A 21,921-nucleotide genomic window follows, 5' to 3' on the forward strand; every position below is an offset into this window, starting at 1 on the left:
GGTGAGTTATTTTTTTTTCTGTGCAGGGTAAATACTGGCTGTTTTATTTTTACACTGCAATTTAGATTTCAGTTTGAACACACCCCACCCACATATAACTCTCTGTGCACATGTTACATCTGCCCCACCTGCAGTATACATGGTTTTGTCCATTTTGAGAACAATTTGCCCTGCGATCATGTCTGAATTAGACCCATTGAACCGGACTCATGTTTGTAAGTAAACCAAAAAAGCAAGTAACTCGGCAGAACCACGCTACACTGCAGGTGGGGCAGATGTAAAATGTGAGAGAATTAGATTTGGGTGGGGTGTGTTCAAGCTGAAATCTAAATTGCAATGTAAAAATAAAGCTGTCTAACATTTGTGGGCTACATGCAAAAGAAGCCAGTATTTATCCTGCACATAAACAATATAAATGTATTTGATTCCTTTGCATGGCAGCATAGTTTGTTTCAGACAGAAAGTTACAAACATGAATCTGTCCCATATTCCCCACATTTGCGCTAATTTATTCTACACTAGTTAAAAGCCCCTCTCACCATATCCAGCAAGTTTAAAACAGATCAGTTTGCTTTCACTTTCTGTTAGGGAGTAATTTAGTTTCCTAGAGTGGCCTCTAGTGGTCAATGGTGGTACTTCACCTAGAGATGTATGTATGAGGCATACCAAGCCTTATATGGACCCCAGGGTTAGTATAATTTTGTATTAAAGCATAACTAACTGAATTACACTACAAAAGTAAATGTTCAAGTTTTGCAGAGATTTATCATTTGTATCTAGGATTACCATTCAATACCAACATTGACAATATTTCAGTAGTTGAAAAAAGGTTTGTAAGTATTCGGTGTACAATTCTGGGCATACAACTATAACAACCCCATTAGTACATAAAGTGCAACTTAGTATTTAATTGTAGCAACGGTGGGCAAAATAAAGAGATCAATGGTCCAGTTTACTTTGTTAAAAAAATACTTTGTGCTGTGTTTAATAAACTGTAAGCAAATACTCTATGTCTATATATTTATTCTGATTAGAAGACTACATAGAAAAATAGCCGGCATCCAAGAGACACCAAAATAAATGTTCTATTTAATTGCACAGGAGTAAACCATAATGTGATCGTTGAAGGGGAAGGATCATCAAATGACAAACACAAAGTATGTCTGGAAGCTCAATGTTTCAGTGTACATACTACCTACCAGTGTTAGTATCAGACGCCTTCATTTTTGCTGTACTAATTATGACACAACTACTGGAATATTAATTACACCAATGTGCCATAGCTCATATCATCCAAAGAGATATGTATGTATACCAAACCTTAGAGAGAGATACCAACCAATCAGCTCCTAACTGCCATGCTACAGGTTATGTTAAAATGTCAGTTAAGAGCTGATTAGACTGTACTTTATGGGGTAGATTCAATTGTTATAGCCACCTGATCTCCCGACTAAAGTAATGGGAGATCACAGAGGCGGTATTCAATCGATGGTGCTCATTATGGTCGGGTTTAGCCGAATTAAGCAGCTAAAGCCGACTAAACTAATGGGTGCGGTGCGAAAACTCCTCTTTCTTTGAACACTTAAACACTCCCGAGGGGGGTGCATGCTGAAATGATGGCACTGGCAGCTAGTCGTGTCTGAAAGAAGCAACAATTGAAAGGCCTGCAGGAGAGGCAGCTGCACTAAGAATTGAATTCCCCCTTTATCTACTTTTCATCCTGAAATATTGGGATGGTGTGGTACAGTGCACAGGAAAGAACGCACTTGAGTAAATCCACCTAAAAACCTCACTGAGCTGTGAGAGCCACAACAAAACTGTATCTACTGGTGGAATTTCTACATATAATTAATTTATAATTCACCATTCCCTTTTCCTTGCTCTATAACCAGATCATGTGACCTCCCAGCCGTCAAATATATACAAAACTGCAAGGGAGTTGGACTAAAGCTGTTTGGACTGGAGGTGCCAAGGCTTTGTTTAATAGTTCCAGGAATCATGTGCTCCAATTAAATAGATCTACCATCAAAATACTCATTTCAGCTCCCATAGATTTTACCTTAATATTACTATCGTAATTATTTATTTAGGCCAAAGAGAAGCATATCTAGGGCCGATTATTGGCTCATAACGGTCTCTGCAACAACAATTTGTGATTAGATCGCTTTATAATGGTTAACATGTGATGATCCTTCCCCTTAACTGATATTCATTAATTCTTTATCATTAAGGCTTGATTACACACTGGCTTTAGCAATGCCTGAGAAATCCTCTACTGTATATCGCAAATTAAATTCGGTCATAGTTTGACTGTAGGACATATCAGAAAGCCACACGGCTCCCCCTACTGGTCAGAGAAATTTAATTCTCGTGCTTGTCATATAAGGTTAAAAATTTGTGGACTTTGTTCACTATTTCATGTGGTCAGTGGTTGACCAAGGTGCAAAAATATAATTTGCGTCTCCCTCCTCCACCTCAACCCGAGTTCAAAATATGCAACATGGCAGTGGGTGATGGGGAGAGGCAGAGGGAGGCAGAGTGTGACTGGGAAAAACAGTGGGTGACAGGGGCAGCAGTGGGCCCCTTAGTCCTCAGAGGCCCTTGTGCCCTCCTGTACCTGCTGCACCTATGGTAATCCCGCCTCTGCTTGTGGTTGTTTAATGCAGGTAATATCACACTTTGTTAATATGTTAATAAGATGTACTAATCACGAGCTGGTAACGCCACAGCAAGGAGGATTTCCTGGTCACGTGAAACCCTTATGTAGCAGTTACAGATGACTGTGTAACACTCACAGCACGTATCTTGGTATAAAACATGCAGAACATGTATGCAGCAAACCCAGCCTACTGATAAGCATATATTTGTTTCCCAGGCTCGCTGTGGGATACCCCCATCGTCACTGGATTTGCATGGTGCGGATTTCAGCAGCCACCCACAAAGAAGCCGATGCCCCTTCATGCCTGAGTCACATGGTACTCAGCAATGCCCTGGTGTTAGGATGCTGGCGGCAACACATCTGCTCCGCCATGAACCTCCCCAGCCATGTGCAGCTGCATGGAGATATTTCCATTGGCGTTAGTGCGAAGCATCATCTAGTCAACGCTGCGGCAGCTAAGTACAGGGTGTTATATCGCTTCTGTAGATACAATCTTGTAGGGGTTTTGCTGTCTTGATGAGTGACAATTCCTTACAAAGTCATATCTGCAATGTCATCCGAGTACACGAGTGCCCAGGTGCCGCCCGACATTCAGCATCACATATAACGTCATTCCCGCTTGGCAAATGTTTACACGACTCTCTCATCGCTGGGAAGCGTGGCTGTTCTTCTCAGGTTTTCTTTTACTTTTATAAACTCCGGGGCGTGGCTGTCTTCTGTAGGTTCCTGCTCTTCTTTTTCAAGCTATTTAAAACAAAAACAAATAAATTAACTCAGGGTCTGATTCTGGTTTGGCAATAAAGTTAGAGCAATAACTGTGCAGCTGGACACAGGGCCGGCTCTTCCATTAGGCAGCTGTCTAGGTCGCTCCAGAATCTGGGGGGTGCCTCTGAGTCTATCAGAAAAAGAAGGATGACTCAGAGAGAGACATCCTTGTTGAACTTCTAAGATGCCACCACCACACAGGTCCTGATGAACCAATAAGACTGACCAGACTGCAGCCTGGAGTCCTTACAAAAATGGCCGCCGCCCTCTAGGAGACAGATTCCAGTGATCGTTCTAGACCTCTAGGGATCGTCAGGGGAAGGTAGCGTGCCGATCGCTGCCAGGAAGTGCAGATTTCAGGAGCACTGGTGCACTCTGAGCAGTTATACCCTGGCAATGAGCATGTAACCCTTCCCCCCACCCCCCGGCAACAAGCATGTAACTACTTGACAAAGAGAAAGAAACCCCATGGCAACAAGCAAGTAACCCCTGGTAATGCACACGTAACCCATGGCAGGGGCAAACGCAGGATTTTCAGATGGGGGTTTCCAGAGGGGCGGAGCAAAGCACGGAGATGGACACTTAGGTGACCCAGTATATGCCGGGTCAGTTAAAGTATTATAGATAGACCAAATGTATATAAATAATAATAAATATATATATATATATATATATATATATATACATAGCAGCAGAGTAGACCCCTGGGCATAGCAATGTATTTGGGCCCCTACCTATCCTCCAGCGGTAGGGGTGGGGGGTGCTATGAGCGAAAGCTTTGATGTCCCGCGGGTAGTAGGGGTATTATATCAACCGATCAGCATGTAGGGCTCAGTAATCTCCACTAATTACCCCTTTACTGCACAGATGGTGGGAGATGAGGTGGGAGAAGGGGGCATTGGGCTGAATGAAGGGGTCCCAATACATAACTTCCAGGGTGGTAGAGGATGTTTAATACGCAGAGGAGGGGTGTATAGTGGAGTGGGCTTATTATTCATAATTTTCTGGTGGGAGGACAGCTTGCTTGACTGCAGATATCTCCAGTTCCCGGAACTAGATTTAATGGAATTAAAAACTAGAGAATCCCACCTACCAAATGGTATTGGGGACTAGGGGATCAGAGTTCAGGAGGCAGAGAAATCTGCCAACGAGTATATAAAACTACATACCAGGTGTGTGGAGCTGGAGCAGTAACCAGCTGCTTGAAGACTGATATTTCTGGTTCTGGGCAAAGTAGAGACCAGCTTCTAGTGTCCCTCAAAAGGGGGAGAGTCCCAGCTTTTGGAATATACCCTCAGAAATACTCTAAGTCAGACAGAACCTGAAATATCTGACTGGGGAGCACAATTAACAGGCTTGGATGGGGACCACTGCTTTGAAGTCAGATATCTCCGGTTCCCGAGGGACGATTTTTAAAATTCTTGTACCTATGGAAAGAGGGGACCCTCAGCTTTCAGACTAGGGCCCTCAGATTCCTGCATGGCAATGGGTGTGTGGGTGGTGGTGGAAGCAGTAAGCTGAAATATTGCCTAGGGTGCCGTAAAACCATACACTGGCCCAGCGTGGACACCTATCTCACTTTGAAACCTCTCTGCACATCCACGTGGAATACCGCTGGGAATTGCCCAAAGTGTGGTAAGCGTAGCAAGGCTGCAAGGGTAAATGTTTGCTATAATTGCTATCACATATCATGAAACAGTGTCAACCATTTCCCTGTTAACCTTTTGACCCTGTTGACCTTATACATGTCCACCATATGGGATTGACTGTCTATTTAATTCCTGTAGATCTTTAATATCCCACCATAAAATCTGTCCCACCCACAGTGCAACATGGATCTGCCCAGGTACTTTCCTTACTATATGGCCAAATCAGAAATAGGCCCTAAACTGATCCTCATTACATTCCATCATTTTGTTGATGATTTAGAGAATGGCTATTTGGTGGTAGCAGAGATACATAAGCTGTGGTCACGTGAAGACATGGGGAGGTCATTGTTAAAGCGCAAAACTGCTGAGCCGCAACTGTCTACATTTCCAGGGGAAAAAAGCTTCCATTTACAGAGATGGTGAAATCAGCGGCGGAACTACCAGAGACAATGGATACAGTTGCCGCCAGGCTCCAGCCATGGAGGGGGCACCTGTGTTCCGTTGACCCTGACAGCTACCACCCCCTAGTCATGATGGCGCTGCTCAGACATCATTCATCTGGTGCCTGTGACTGCGTTTAAAAAAGACCCGCAGCCGGCGCTATATAAGGATGTGCTTCTCCCCTGTGTCCCATTTCCAGTGAAAGCATCAGTGAGCCAGTGCAGCACCGCCTGCTCCTGCCTCTGGTACCTCCCCTCCCAGCCAGAAGCTCCACCACCCAGATAGGAAGGGGCCAGCCAGTCACACTGAGAGGATAGTGGCTCACACTAAGGGGGTTTCTGGGGGCATGTGTCCCAGGACCTGATCCTTTCAAGGTGCCATCCTTGCTCATTACAAGAAGGGATAGGAGAAGAAGGTGGCAGTGTCCCAGCAGGGGGTGGGTCTTCCCAGACCTGATTCCTGCCAATATGTGAGGTAAGAGGGACATTACATTATATTGTATCTATGTACTGTATATGTGTCTGTGAGTATATATACGTCTGTGTAACTGTATAAACAGTATCCATATGTGTCTGGGTAAGTGTAAAATGTGTATCTGTGTAAAGGAGCCCATACACCTGTGCTGGCAATCCTCAGATTCCCTGACCCGCCCATTCCGCCATTCTGGCGACCAGATGCACCAATCGGTGGGCAGTGCTGATATGCAATCCATCGGAGGAAGGTTGGGAGGTATGCATTGCCCAGTGCTCCTAAGAGTACGACTCTTCTCCTGTGCAGTGGGTGGAGAGTTAGGTGTTCACATTATTGTGCACACAATACACATCACCCTCCACTACTTGCATGAAATCTGTAATTATATGTAATTATTTGTGAGGGGACACTGGTGCTGTTTTTATGTTAAGTCTGGTGAGTCTTCCTGGGAGGCCCCAATCTACCTTGGTGCTCACCAGTGGGGAAATATATTGGGAGATCAGCAGTGAATTGTCCATTGAGGATGCCCCAGAATTATGCAACCTAGTATGGAGCTACAAGACCCAGCATGGTATACCGGCCGGAGGCTGGAGAGACAGGTACCTGTTCCAGCCTCTGCTGTCTCTTCAACAACTCTTGTTCGAATGGAGACTGCATCTTCTTGCTCTCCTCCTCCTCTCTCTTCTGCTGCATGATCTTGTCTCGCCTTCGATTCTCAAGAACCCGCTGCAACTCTGGCTTCTTGTCAATGCTCACACCTCTAGAAAGGACACACGGGGGTTTGTTAAAAGAACCTACCAAATTCTCTGAATATTGTGTATACATACAATTTAAAGGGAACAGTGTCCCAATTGGCAGCTCATCATGAGATTATAATTGGGAGAGAAAATTATTTAGTTATTTTCTTGGATTTCCAAAGTAATATCTCATAAAAAAGTTATTTTTCGGTACTTATGAGTTATCTGGGCGCCCGATTTTTTGATTGTATGCCTTAAGTTAAGGCATACAATCAGATGCGATGCGATACGATATCGCATCGCATCGCATCGCATGCGACCATCGGATGCGATGACACGATTTTTCCATAGGAATCAATGTTAAAATGGACAGAGTCCATTTTAACATGGAATTCAATGGGAAAAAGGGGTCCTCTTCATACCCCTACTATCCAAGTGGGCATGGAGTTGGATATAAACCTGTACGCTCGCCACGCTTCGGGCTCGGTGGCTCGCTACGCTCGCCACAGGTTTATATCCAACTCCATGCCCACTTGGATAGTAGGGGTATGAAAAGGACCCCTTTTTCCCATTGAATTCCATGTTAAAATGGACTCTGTCCATTTTAACATTGATTCCTATGGAAAAATCGGGTCATCGCATCGCATCGCATCCGATGGTCGCATGCGATGCGATGTGCCCGATCCGACCCGATTTAGAAATCGGGCGCCCGGATAACTCATAAGTACCTATTTTTCAACCACTTCCAACCAGCAAAATAAGCCGATACAATGTTCCCAAATTTTCGCTGCAATTGTTTATAAAGTCTTCAGGCTTTTGATGGTTATTGGACGAATTTAGCACCCATCGTAGAAGTACAGAAATCGCTGTTCTGCGCATGCGTGTACACTGGAGCCTGCAAGTGCGGGCACTGAAACTGCAATCGTATGCGTTTGGAGTCTATGGGGGGAGGCAGCGAAGGTCCGGTTTAGGGGAAGGGCACGTTGCAAGGTGGTGGCCTGGACAATGGAGGAGTGTTTGGACCGTTTGAGGGGGGGGGGGGGGAGCGGCTTTGTAACATCACAAGCAACCGTTGCAACCTGAAAAATGGCTGCCCAGTCAGCAATGTGCGAGCGATTTGCTGTGTAGCAAAGCTCTCTCCTAATAGCAATGCTCGGCATGTGCCAGACAGTCCCACCGCAGCCTACCTCACAAAACTACAACCCAAGCTGAATCAGGCCCTATATTTGATTAAAAAATAGTAAAGGAAATAATCTGGAAATGATTTTATGGGTCCATGTAAATATATTGGGCGGTTTCCAATTGTCTGCAATCAGTGACCCCGGGTAGTGTTTTTGCTCTGAGCTATCCAATTATCCCCGATAATCCAGCAAGCGCCATGGCTGCCTCAGGAAAACACACACAGGTTTTCACTGAACCTGTGTGGTTTTTTTGTGAGAAAAATCTGAAAAACATCAGTTTTTTTCTCCCGATGTAATAGGATACCCCCATTGTCTGTCGGTAAGACAGAAATCAACTATACTGTATATTAATAACAATGCTGCAACCTTACAAAAAGAGATGCACTACTTTATGCTGCCACTAGATGGTGCATCTGCACAATGTAACAGCACAACTAGCTCATACAGGTTTTATGTAATTATAGCTCTGAATGTTTCTTCTAACTGTGAAAGAAAAAAAATCACTCTCTAAAAATATTCTATGCCCATTCTGCCTAGACCGAAGTGTCAGGAGCATCTGAACAATACAACCATACAGATACTGTAAAGAACAACATGGAGCTAGAGCAGGGCTGGGCAACACCGGCCCTCCAGATGTTAATGAACTACACATCCCAGGATGCTTTGCATTAGTTTTGCTATGTGGCCATGCTGAAACTGATGCAAGGCATGCTGGGATGTGTAGTTCATTAACATCTGGAGGGCCAGTGTTGCCCAGCCCTGAGCTAGAGGACGTCTGTATCGTTGTCATGTATCCTTAATGAGGACTACCATACTCTGTTCATCTGTTACATCTAAATGTGAAGACGTGGGGTGAGAATGTAAAGGTTACTTGTCAGGCAGGATTTCCCGGTGACCTTATCGTACGTCTTCTTCTTGAATTGTAAACAAGGATCCACCATACTAAGCTGACGACTGCTTCTACTGGATAATAGATAACCCAACTTGTGGCTTTAGACAAGATCCTGTACTGAGCAGTCATTACTTACCAACCAAGCAACAGCAATAATGTGGCTTGGGCTCCCCTCACCTTCCCCTACTTCACCCACAGCACAGGTTCTCAAAGTCAGTCCTCAGGATCCCACAAAGTGCATGTTATCCAGGTCTCCTCACAGAATCACAAGTGAAATAATTAGCTCCACCTGTGGATCTTTAAAATGTGTCAGTCAGTAATGAGTGCACCTGTGCACCTGCCGGGTGACCTGGAAAACGTGAACTGTGTGGTGTTCTGAGGACTGAGTTTGAGAGCCACTGCTATACACTTGCATATTATTAAGGCATATTGGACTTTAGTATCAGAGCTATTTGAAAATATAGAATTGGTCAGTTTCTACCATGATTTCTTATGAAAGTTGATTCTCTACATTTTGAGAGAGAATTTTTTTTATCTTAGGTGTGAATTTAGAACTCATGTTGTTTTTATGGTGTTTATTATATGCATTCTAGAGCATTTGGAAATAGGGAAGCCAATTCCGGATCAGGATCTGCGGCATTTATCCATACCTCCCAACATGACCCATGCCAGAAGGGACAAAATGCTCTGCTTCTGGACTTTCCTCTTAATTAGAGATGTGCGGCGACCCCTTTTTTGGGTTTTGGTTTTGGATCTGGATCTCCCTTCGTGTTTTGGATCTGGATTGGTTTTAGCAAAACCACCCTTGTGGGTTTTGGTTTTGGATCTGGATTTTTATGAAAAATGCTAAAAATGGCTAAAATAACAGAATTTGGGCCTGTTTTTGCCCCTAAAGTATTATTAACCTCAATAACATTAGTTTCACCTCATTTCTAGTCAATTTTGATCACTTCACAGCTTACAAAATTGTTTTCATTTACTGTAGTTGGGCCAAAAGGGTATACCGAGGTAGCTGGATGACTAAGCTAAGCGACAGCAGTCGGCATCACATACATGTGGACCTTACACTTCCAACCTGGCAGAGCGGCACTGCAGGGGCAGACAGGGTGGCAGTTTAATAAACTATCCCAAAAAAAGAAAAATGCTCCAAAGAGCAAATACAAAGAGGTATCGGCCTTGTCATGACTGGTGGTAGCAGCTTCAGCACTCCCACTATTTCCTCCTCCATCATCCTCCAAAAATGTGTTTTTATTTTATTTATTACTTTTATTTCTTTTTCTTACTTTACAATGGACACAGCCTGTCACACTGGACACAGCCCCTTGGACACTGGACACAGGATATATTGTCGTCACACTGGACACTGGATAGATGTTGTCACACTGGACACAGGATATATGTCGTCACACTGGACACAGGATATGTCGTCAGTCGTCACACAGGACAGGACACAGGATATATGTCGTGAGTGACTCGTGACACTGGACAATGGATAAGATATAGGCCATCACACTGGACACAGCCCCTTGTATTACTGCAGCCCCTGTACACAGTGTACTACTCAGCAGCACTGCAGCCCCTGCTTGTGAGCACTGCAGCACTGAGTTAGTTAGTTAAATCACAAAAAACACAGGGTTCAGGGCTAAATAAATCACAACACAGGGCTTAGGGCTAAATAAATCACAACAGGGCACGGGCCACAGGACAGCCCCTGGACAGTGGACACTGCAGCCCCTGCGTGTGAGCACTGCAGCACCTAGGGCCTTATTTTGGTTCATTCTTTCTGACAAAATCCTTCTTAGATGGACAAAACCATGTGCACTGCAGGGGGGGCAGATGTAACATGTGCAGAGAGAATTAGATTTGGGTGTGTAATTTTGTTTCTGTGCAGGGAAAATACTGACTGCTTTATTTTTACACTGCAATATAGATCTCACTTTGAAGTAAAACCCCACCCAAATCTAATTCTCTCTGCACAAGTTACATCTGCCCCACCCGCAGTGCACATGGTTTTGCCCATCTAAGAAGGATTTTGTCAGAAAGAATGAACCAAAATAAGGCCCCTAGTTAGTTAAATCACACTACAGGGCTCAGGCCTATAAACAGTCACTGACTCTCAAGTCTACAACACAGGGCAGTGAGGGCACAGGGCAGGTCACGGAGCACAGCACAGCACAGGGCAGTGAGGGCACAGGGCAGGTCACGGAGCACAGCACAGGGCAGTGAGGGCACAGGGCAGGTCACGGAGCACAGCACAGGGCAGTGAGGGCACAGGGCAGGTCACGGAGCACAGCACAGGGCAGTGAGGGCACAGGGCAGGTCACGGAGCACAGCACAGGGCAGTGAGGGCACAGGGCAGGTCACGGAGCACAGCACAGCACAGGGCAGTGAGGGCACAGGGCAGGTCACGGAGCACAGCACAGGGCATTGAGGGCACAGGGCAGGTCACGGAGCACAGCACAGCACGGAGCACAGCACAGGGCAGTGAGGGCACAGGGCAGGTCACGGAGCACAGCACGGAGCACATGGCACAGAGCACAGCATGGAGCACATGGAGCTTCCCAACCACCCTCTTCCCTCTCCAAGATTGGAGTGAAGATGGCGGGGTGCGCGTGCGTCTTTTATAAGATCCCGCTCCCGCGAGAATCCGAGGCGATGATGACGTTCGGCCTCGTTATTGGTCCGGAATTCAGGCAGGAACTCCAGAGCCGGCTCGGATCTGGCCCGGATCCCCGATATTCGGATCTGTCGGATCTCGGGGATCCGGACCCGCTCATCTCTACTCTTAATGTATGATTGCCATCACCTGTTTTTGAACAGTTTAACTAATAAGAAAGGTGCTTCACCACAGGTGATGGCAATCCTAAATTAAGAAGAAAGTCCAGAAGCAGAGCATTCTGTCCCTCCTGGAGAGGGTCATGTTGGGAGGTATGTTTATCCCCCATTCAGTTTTAATCCTGGGATTGCGGCGTCCTCTGCAGTGGTGCAGTCACTGCAGTGCGACTTATTCCTAGCTAATTGTTCTGACTGAGAAGCTCTTCTGGAAGCTCAGACACGGCCCAGATTTGACCTTTGAGGGGCTATGCGGTGACGTGAGGTCATAGGTCATATTTTGCTCATCACTCACAGAGTTGTTGGCACTCAAAGAGTTAATTCATGCTTCCTGACGTCTCATGAAATATGTTGTTCAGACTAAATTTTACTAATTAAAATAGAAAATAACATTATTAATTCAGACAGATTACCTCCGATGGTTCATAAGAAGTTCGCGATGGAGCTCCTGGTGACTCCTTGATGCTTTTACAGGATTCTGGAGCTTCTTGGGCCTGATAAGTTCAGTGTTCCCCTCCAGATAATCAGGATGCGCCAGAATGCTCCCTATATCCGGTGGTTCCCTCTGGATTTCAGAGTACATGGAGGCTGCAGACAAGAGACGGGTGTAAGATGGTAAAGTTATAGCACTGAAGTACTGGCGAACTAATACGTATAACCCTATATCGCAGAAACATTAAGAAAATACCTCGTGCAGTACAAGTAACATTTGTATCTGCAAACAAACTATGGGCAAGATGCACTAAGCTTCAAAAGTGATAAAATGGAGAGTGATAAACAGCCAGCCAATCAGCTCCTACCTGCCATGTCACTGACTGTGTTTGAAAAATGTCAGACAGCGGCTGATTGGCTGGCTGTTTATCACTCTCCATTTTATCACTTTTGAAGCAAGGCACCGCGTATCGGATTGGAATCTGAGGTAAATCACATAGGATATTTTGCACGTTTCACATGATTTATCTTTCCAATGGGTCGAAATCTTGCGAAAAAAGGGCCCTGGTGTATGGGCATGGTTAGGATTATGGTTAGGCACTTGGAGAAGTTTAGGTTATGCTGCTGGAGGGGATAGTTATCGTTAGGCTCTAAGGGAATGGTTAGGGTTAGGCACCAAAGCGAGGTTTAGGTTCTGTTTGGAGGGTCAAGGGTTAAAATACCAAAAAAAGTGTTATGTCAATCTTTTGAACCTGTCCACCTAAGTCAGACATGTCCACACTGTGGCCCTCCAGCTGTTGTGAAACTACAAGTCCCATCATGCCCTGCCACAGTTTTGCTATTAGGGAACGCTAAAACTATGGCAAAGCATGCTGGGATGTGTACTTTCACAACAGCTGGAGGGCCATAGATTGGACATGCCTGACCTAAGTCATATCAACCACTTATTATACAAACATACAATATGTAGTGAGAATGCTTGGGCCACAAATGTATATATGTGTCACCAGGGCTATTTTTGTGCAGGCTCCAGCAGGAACTGTGGCCCTTATTCTAGCTCACTCTTTCTGACAAAATATTTCTTAGATGGACAAAACCATGAGCACTGCAGGTGAGGCAGGTGTTACTTGTGCAGAGATAATTAGATTTGGGTGGGGTTTTACTTCTGCCTCACCTGCAGTGCACATGGTTTTGTCCATCTAAGAAATATTTTGTCAGAAAGAGTGAACTAGTATAAGGGCCTCAGTTCCTGCTGGAGCCTACTGAAAAATAGCCCTGTGTGTCACTACACACAAACATAAATATCCTCGAAAGAAAGTTCTATCCATGCCACGCGGTACACAAATTGGGGTTCACGTGCTCAGAACAATGTATAAAACTCATGCCGACCATTACATGTTTCAACCTTTTGCTTGTGTTTCCTTGTGCATGCAACAATTAAGTGCCAACCTAGACCCTCCCAACACTATGACCCACACACAGCCAACCACATATAGTGGCTTCCCTTCTAGTGCTGCGTCCTCAGAGAGTATAACATAGAGTACAGGACATTGCTGCAGACGGGGGCCCTTTCCTAATCAGAGTGCACCATTTAGGGCCTTGCAACACATTAATGCAATTTACAGTCATCCACATTATTCCATGAATTATACATGAATGCCTAAAATTAACACAGTGGCTGTGGCATAGATAAGCATTATTCACAGCAATACACAAGAGTATACTTCAATTTACATGTAATTAAAAAATAAATCATTTACTAATCCAAAACCCAGAGAGAGAGAGAGAGAGAGAGAGAGAGAGAGAGAGAGAGAGGCCTTATGCATTGATGGACACACTGTTTTTGTTGTTGTTGTACGCAGTTTAACTCTACTACGCATGCAGCTAAAATAGAGGGTGAGATTTAATAGGATGAAAGATTCAGAAAGTGAGAGATTTGGTAAGAAATCTACAGGTTTTTTTTTTTAAAGCGGCAATCATTTACACTGCAAAATCAAACTGGTTTTGCAGTGTAAATGATTGCCGCTTTAAAAAAAACTTCTTAGCAAATCTCTCAATTTCTGAATCTCTCATCCTATTAAATCTCACCCAGAGAGAAAGAAAGAGAGAGAGAGAGAGAGAGAGAGAGAGAGAGAGAGAGAGAGAGAGAGAGAGAGAGAGAGAGAGAGAGCTGTATATATTGTATTTAGAAATGAAGGCACTCACGGGGGACTTTAAAATAAATCTTATCTTATGGAAAGTACATTTTGGCCCAGAATTCAGGGGCAGATTTATTAATCTGTTTCACATCTGTATAGTCGCAGGAGTATTTACATCAATTCACATTTGTTGAATTTTTAAAGCTATTTACAGGTTTATAAAATACATACAGTTGGGCCTGGTTAAGTGGGATCTCAAGGGACAGGACGCCTACCCGCCGAACACCCGAGCAGCCTTGCAGCCCCTGACCCCTCCATCACTGTCTGCGTTGCAGAGCAGCAGTGATCACAGGCACCCCAGGGTGCAGGTGAGACAGCAGGACAGTGTCCAATTATCGGGACTGTCCCACTGTAATGGGGACAGTGTAGAGGTATGCATTATTTGTACTGAAAAACCTGAATTGATCCCAGTTCAGAGGTTCTAAAGGCTGTGGCCTCATTTATAGAGGTTAATAAACTGCACTAACCTCACTTTGGGGCCCATTTATCATGGATCGCATCCGAAAGGAGCCCGCCTGCGATCTGCTGAGCCGGAAGCCGGGGGGTCTGCACATGCACGATAAGCACTGCCCCCCCCCCCCCCGCGCTGATAGCACTGCCCCGGCGGCAGTGTGTTCCCTGGCCCATAGGCTACAAAGGGCTACCGCCAGAATGGAGGCAGCCCAGGGGTGCGAAGCGCTGCTGCCTGATGTTGATGGGGCAGCTTTGCATCCCCCATAAAAACCTATGGGGGATGCAGCCCAGGAGATTCCTGCTGCAGTCGCTCCTACATACATTTGGGTGATTCTTAATATTTGCGGCTAAATTTACATTTAATATTTGCGGCTAAGTCCTAACAGCAATCGTATCAGTTATAGAGGTGATTAATATTATTTCAAATAATCAGACTTAACCCCTTCCTGACAGAGCCAGTTTTTGCGTTCCTGACAGAGCCCTTTTTTTCAAATCTGACATGTATCACTTAAGTGGGGATAACTTTTTTTTGCTTTTACTTATCCCAGTGATTTTGAGATTGTTTTTTCGTGACACATTGTACTTCAAATTAGTGGTAAATTTGGGTCGATACAGTCTGTGTTTTTTTGTGAAAAATACCAAAATGTCGTGAAAAAATGGAAAATTTTGCAATTTGCAAAATGTTAAATTTTCTGCTTGTGAGACAAATAATCATACCACTCAAAATAGTTAATAACTAACATAGACCATATGTCTACTTTATGTTTCCATCATTATTTCAACTTCCTTTTAATTTTTTTGGACACTAGGAGGCTTACAATATGAATAGCAAATTCTCAAATTTTCAAGAAAATTTCAAACACTGATTTTTTTAGGGACCAGTTCAGTTCTGATGTGACTTTGAGGGACTTGTATGTGAGACACCCCCATAAATGATACCATTTCAAAAACTGCACCCCTCACAGTATTCAAAACAGCATTTTGGAAGTTTGTTAACCCTTTAGGTGTTTCACAGGAATTAAAACAAAGTGTAGGTGAAATTTCAAAATTCAAAATTTCATTTTTTTTGCAGATTTGCAATTTTAATAAATTTTTCTAAGGAACACAGTACATTTTACTAGAGAAATGTGACTAAAAATTGATTCCCCCAATTCTTTTGTTTTCATAAATATCCTATATATGGCCCTAGTGTGCACGTTGACCAAACCACAGGCTTCAAAATAGAAGGAGCACCTACTTGATTTTGGAGCCTCCTTTTTATGAGATTATTTTTTAGGCACCATGTAGGTTTCTAGGCACCATAAGATGCTACAATTTAGGAACCCCCCCACAAGTGACCCCATTTTGCAAACTACACCCCTCAGGGAATTCATCTAGGGGTATAGTGTACATTTCAAACCCCCAGGGGTTTCACCAATTGCGGTACAACTGGGCAGTGAAAATTAAAAATTAAATTTTTTACACAAAAATGCAGTTCTGGCTCAAAATTTTTCATTTTCAGAAGGTATGAAGGAGAAAAAGCACCCCAAAATCTGTGCCCCAATTTCTCCCGAGTATGGCAATGCCTCATATGTGACCAAAAAATACCAGTTGGGTGCATGGCAGGACTCAGAAGGGAAGGAGTAATTTTTGGTGGTGGAATGTTGGTGGGTGCTATGTCGCATTAGCAAGACCCCCAAAGCACCAATACAGTGGAACCCCCCCACAAGTGACCCCATTTTGCAAACTACACCCCTCAGGGAATTCATCTAGGGGTATAGTGTACATTTCAAACCCCCAGGGGTTTCACCAATTTTGATACAACTGGGCAGTGAAAATGAAAAATTACATTTTTTTACACAAAAATGCAGTTCTGGCTCAAAATTTTTCATTTTCAGAAGGTATGAAGGAGAAAAAGCACCCCAAAATCTGTGCCCCAATTTCTCCCGAGTACGGCAATGCCTCACATGTGACAAAAAAATACCATTTGGGCGCATGGCAGGACTCAGAAGGGAAGGAGTGATTTTGGGATTTTGCAGCTCAGATTCTGGTGGAATTTTGGTGGGTGCTATGTTGCATTAGCAAGACCCCCCAAGCACCAATACAGTGGAACCCCCCCACAAGTGACCCCATTTTGCAAACTACACCCCTCAGGGAATTCATCTAGGGGTATAGTGTACATTTCAAACCCCCAGGGGTTTCACCAATTTTGATACAACTGGGCAGTGAAAATGAAAAATTACATTTTTTTACACAAAAATGCAGTTCTGGCTCAAAATTTTTCATTTTCATAAGGTATGAAGGAGAAAAAGCACCCCAAAATCTGTGCCCCAATTTCTCCCGAGTATGGCAATGCCTCATATGTGACCAAAAAATACCAGTTGGGTGCATGGCAGGACTCAGAAGGGAAGGAGTGATTTTTGGTGGTGGAATGTTGGTGGGTGCTATGTCGCATTAGCAAGACCCCCAAAGCACCAATACAGTGGAACCCCCCCACAAGTGACCCCATTTTGCAAACTACACCCCTCAGGGAATTCATCTAGGGGTATAGTGTACATTTCAAACCCCCAGGGGTTTCACCAATTTTGATACAACTGGGCAGTGAAAATGAAAAATTACATTTTTTTACACAAAAATGCAGTTCTGGCTCAAAATTTTTCATTTTCAGAAGGTATGAAGGAGAAAAAGCACCCCAAAATCTGTGCCCCAATTTCTCCCGAGTACGGCAATGCCTCATGTGTGACCAAAAAGTGTCAGGACTCAGAAGGGAAGGAGTGATATTTGGATTTTGCAGCACAAATTCTGGTGGAATGTTGGTGGGTGCTATGTCGCATTAGCAAGACCCCCAAAGCACCAATACAGTGGAACCCCCCCACAAGTGACCCCATTTTGCAAACTACACCCCTCAGGGAATTCATCTAGGGGTATAGTGTACATTTCAAACCCCCAGGGGTTTCACCAATTTTGATACAACTGGGCAGTGAAAATGAAAAATTACATTTTTTTACACAAAAATGCAGTTCTGGCTCAAAATTTTTCATTTTCAGAAGGTATGAAGGAGAAAAAGCACCCCAAAATCTGTGCCAGAATTTCTCCCGAGTACGGCAATGCCTCATGTGTGACCAAAAAGTGGCAGGACTCAGAAGGGAAGGAGTGATATTTGGATTTTGCAGCACAAATTCTGGTGGAATGTTGGTGGGTGCTATGTCGCATTAGCAAGACCCCCAAAGCACCAATACAGTGGAACCCCCCCACAAGTGACCCCATTTTGCAAACTACACCCCTCAGGGAATTCATCTAGGGGTATAGTGTACATTTCAAACCCCCAGGGGTTTCACCAATTTTGATACAACTGGGCAGTGAAAATTAAAAATTACATTTTTTTACACAAAAATGCAGTTCTGGCTCAAAATTTTTCATTTTCAGAAGGTATGAAGGAGAAAAAGCACCCCAAAATCTGTGCCCCAATTTCTCCCGAGTACGGCAATGCCTCACATGTGACCAAAAAATACCAGTTGGGTGCATGGCAGGACTCAGAAGGGAAGGAGTGATTTTTGGATTTTGCGGCTCAGATTCTGGTGGAATGAATGGTGGGTGCTATGTGGCATTAGCAAGACCCCCGAAGCACGGTGAAATGATGAACCTAAAAATCCATAGATGTGTGGTATATTTTAAAACACTCCTTTATACATAGGCCGGGTTTGTCGGGGCAAGTGTCACACTGGAAAATAGTTTGCTTTCTTATTCCCTTTTTATAGCAAACTTTGCACCTTTTTTGTGTCCTGCCCTTTTTTCCAGTGGAGGGGATTTCATCAGGAAAATGCTGCCCTGGTACAATACGGGGGCCAGTACTAGAAGTACTGGGGCCCTCTGCCTGCTGGTTCCCAAATACTAGGCCCTTTATGACTTCCTCTTGAAAGTGCATAAATGTCCCCCTCTGGCCGGTAGAACGGAATAGCACGTAAGCGTTATACAGTGCCATCTGGATGATATACACGGCCAGCTTCTTGTACCAGACTTTTGTTTTCCGCAGGGCACTGTACGGCTTCAGTACCTGATCTGAAAGATCCACTCCGCCCATGTACCTATTGTAATCCAGGATACAATTAGGTTTTGAGGTGTGGGTACTGGTACCTCGTACAGGGACGGAGGTGGTACTGTCTCCGTGAATTGTTGTCAGTATAAGGACATCCCTCTTGTCCTTATATTTGACCAACAACATATTTTCGGTGCATATTCCCCTGCTTTCACCCCTTCTCATTACTTGGGCAATGTGCGTTTTTGGGAGGCCTCTTTGGTTCTTGCGCACAGTACCGCAAGCTGCTGTACCTCTTGAACCAAGGGCCTTAAACAGGGGGATGCTGGTGTAAAAGTTATCCACATAGAGGTGATAACCTTTATCCAGGAAGGGGTGCACTAAATCCCAGACAATTTTTCCACTAACACCTACGAGGGAGGGGGGGCATTCTGGCGGTTCAATTCTTGAATCCTTCCCTTCATATACCCTAAACCTGTGGGTGTACCCTGAGGTGCTTTCACACAGCTTATACATTTTTATGCCATACCTTGCCCTCTTACTGGGAAGGTACTGGCGGAATTTAACCCTTCCTTTAAAATGTATAAGGGACTCGTCTATGCAAATGAATTTATCTGGGATATACATCTCTTCAAATTTGGCACTGAAATGATCAATGACCGGCCTGACTTTGAATAGCCGGTCAAAGGTGGGATCATCTCTGGGTGGGCACTGTGCATTATCGTTGTAATGCAAAAATTTAAGGATCGTCTCAAATCGAGCCCGGGGCATGGCCATACGGTAAAATGGGGTGCTGTACAGAACATCTGTACTCCAATATTGCCTAATTTCTGGCTTTTTTACTATGCCCATATGAAACACCAGACCCCAAAATGTCATCATCTCTACTGCATCTACAGGGGTCCACCTAGCAAATGATGACGTGGGGTTTTGAGCAATAAACTGCTGGGCATATAAATTAGTTTGGTCCACCATTAAATTTATAAAATCATCAGAGAAAAATAATTTGAAAAAGTCAATTTCTCTGAGACCTGTGGAATCAAATTGGATTCCTGGCATGGCCAAAAACTCAGGAACCTGGGGCTCAAAATTGTCTGGTGGTGGGGTCCATACGAGATCAATTATTGGGGGGGGGGGTCTCAGCTGCTCTACGGGGGCGTCTTTGAGGGGGTCCCTCATCACTAGAGGAGGAAGAGGAGCTTAAGACGAAGCCTTCAAATTCCCCGCTTGCATCACTGGCTGTGTCAGAGTCAGAGGCAAGCATGGCATATGCCTCCTCCGCTGAATACATTCTTCTGGATGACTGGGATGACATTTGGGATGACATTTGGGATGACATTTTTATTTTTGTGTTACTGGTAGTGAAATGTTTCAACACGTGTATAGTGTAGGGGGGGGTACAAACTTTATTTCAACCCGGGGGGTATGTAGTGTGTAGTGTGTATGTAGTGCAGAAAAAAAAACAAATACTTTATACAAAAAAAAAAATTGAAGGGGTTAAAAAAAAAAAAAAATTGAAGGGGTTAAAAAAAAAAAATTGAAGGGGTTAAAAAAAAAAAAAAAAAAGGTCCTGCGCCAAAAATTGAGCACAGATGTTGGTCAGTAACGTCCGTCACTGAACAGCGCTCAAAGGCAACAGGAATTTGATCAAAAAAAAAAAAAAAAAGATCAACCCTGTGCCGAAAAAGCTGATCAGTGATGTACGTCACTGATCAGCGCACAGTGGCCACAGGACACCCACAAAATCACAGTGTGTGTAAAAAAAAAATGAAAAAAAGACCCCACAGCAGCCTCAAAAAAAAAAAAAAGGTGATCAGTGATGCGACACTGATTACCAGTGAGGGGCAGCAGGTGCACAACCTTTGGTGCAACTGACAGTGCAACTGGCAGCAACTGGCAGGTATATATAAAAAAAAAAAACCTCTGCACCCCCAAAAAGTTGCTGATCACCTCAGATATAGTGATCAGCACAAAAGGCGGGGGCAGCAGACACAAAATTTAGCACTCTCTATCACTCTCTGTCACTATCTCTCTCTATCTCTCTATCTCTCACTATCTATCACTCTATGACACTGCAGCAGCAGCACTGACAGTTATATATATGAAAAATAACCCCTGCACCCCCAAAAAGTTGCTGGGGTGCACAAAATGGGGGCAGCAGACACAAAATATAGCAGTCTCTATCACTCTCTGTCACTATCTCTCTCTATCTCTCTATCTCTCACTATCTATCACTCTATAACACTGCAGCAGCAGCACTGACAGGTATATATATATATATATAAAAAAAACCTGCGCCCCCAAAAAGTTGCTGATCAGTTAATTTATACTGATCAGCACAAAAGGGGGGGCAGCAGTCAGTTATATAAAAAATATATAGCACAATCTGTCACTATCTCTCTATCTCTCTCTATCTATCTCTCTCTCTCTCTCTATCTCTCTATCTATAACTATATCACACTGCAGCAGCACAAAATATAGCACTCTCTGACACTATCTCTCTCTATCTCTCTCTATCTATCTCTCTCTATCTAACGCTATTACACTGCAGCAGCACAAGTTCACAACACAGGAAGTCACAAGTAGTAACAGGATCCAGGAAGCATCCAGCACACTACAAGCAGTAATGAAGCAGTGATCAGGTAAGTATTTTGCTCGGTTCAGGTCAGTATACTGCGGCAGCTAGGCACGGTGACCGCACTGCACGCAATTCCAGACCGGAATGGCGTCTGCAGTGCAGTCACCGTTAGTTTAAATCTCCCTCCTTGGCTGTGATTGGTCCGTCGGTCCGACGAACCAATCACGGCCTTTGGGGGCGGGCGGGGTGAGGTGGGGTGACACCAGTGTCACCCTTACACCCCGCGGTGATTGGTGCTGTACTTTACAGCACCAATCACCTCCGATCGCGTGTCACCGGCGAACGTTATTCGCCGGTGACACAGAAAACGCTGTAATTGGCTGTTCACACTGAACAGCCAATCACAGCGATCGCCGACGGGGGGGCGGCATCGCTGCCCCCCTGGGCATGCAGGGACATGTCTGCTGTCAGGGACAGCAGACATGTTGAAACTGTCACCGCGTCTATAGACGCGGTGACAGTTACAAGCCATGACGTACATTTACGCCATGTGTCGGGAAGTACTTCCCGACCATGACGTAAATGTACGTCAAATGTCGGGAAGGGGTTAATATAAGA

The 21,921-nt window shown here is 44.4% G+C and overlaps 1 protein-coding gene across 3 annotated transcripts in view; it reads right to left on the bottom strand.

Moving 5' to 3' along the window:
- Positions 1-1,006: 1,006 nt before the first annotated feature.
- Positions 1,007-21,921, bottom strand: part of FAM107A (family with sequence similarity 107 member A) — a 169,575-nt gene continuing 148,660 nt past the window's right edge. For all 3 annotated transcript variants that reach the window (XM_083156272.1, XM_083156274.1, XM_083156273.1), the window contains 3 exons: positions 12,041-12,215; positions 6,589-6,745; positions 1,007-3,403 (listed from right to left, as the gene is read on the bottom strand). In XM_083156272.1, coding sequence (XP_083012398.1) covers positions 3,290-3,403; positions 6,589-6,745; positions 12,041-12,215 — 446 coding nt within the window. In that variant the 3' untranslated portion in view covers positions 1,007-3,289. The remainder of the gene's footprint in view (positions 3,404-6,588; positions 6,746-12,040; positions 12,216-21,921) is intronic.

Source organism: Crinia signifera, chromosome 8 (assembly GCF_055691185.1).
Source record: "Crinia signifera chromosome 8, ASM5569118v1, whole genome shotgun sequence".
NCBI classification, from domain to species: domain Eukaryota; kingdom Metazoa; phylum Chordata; class Amphibia; order Anura; family Myobatrachidae; genus Crinia; species Crinia signifera.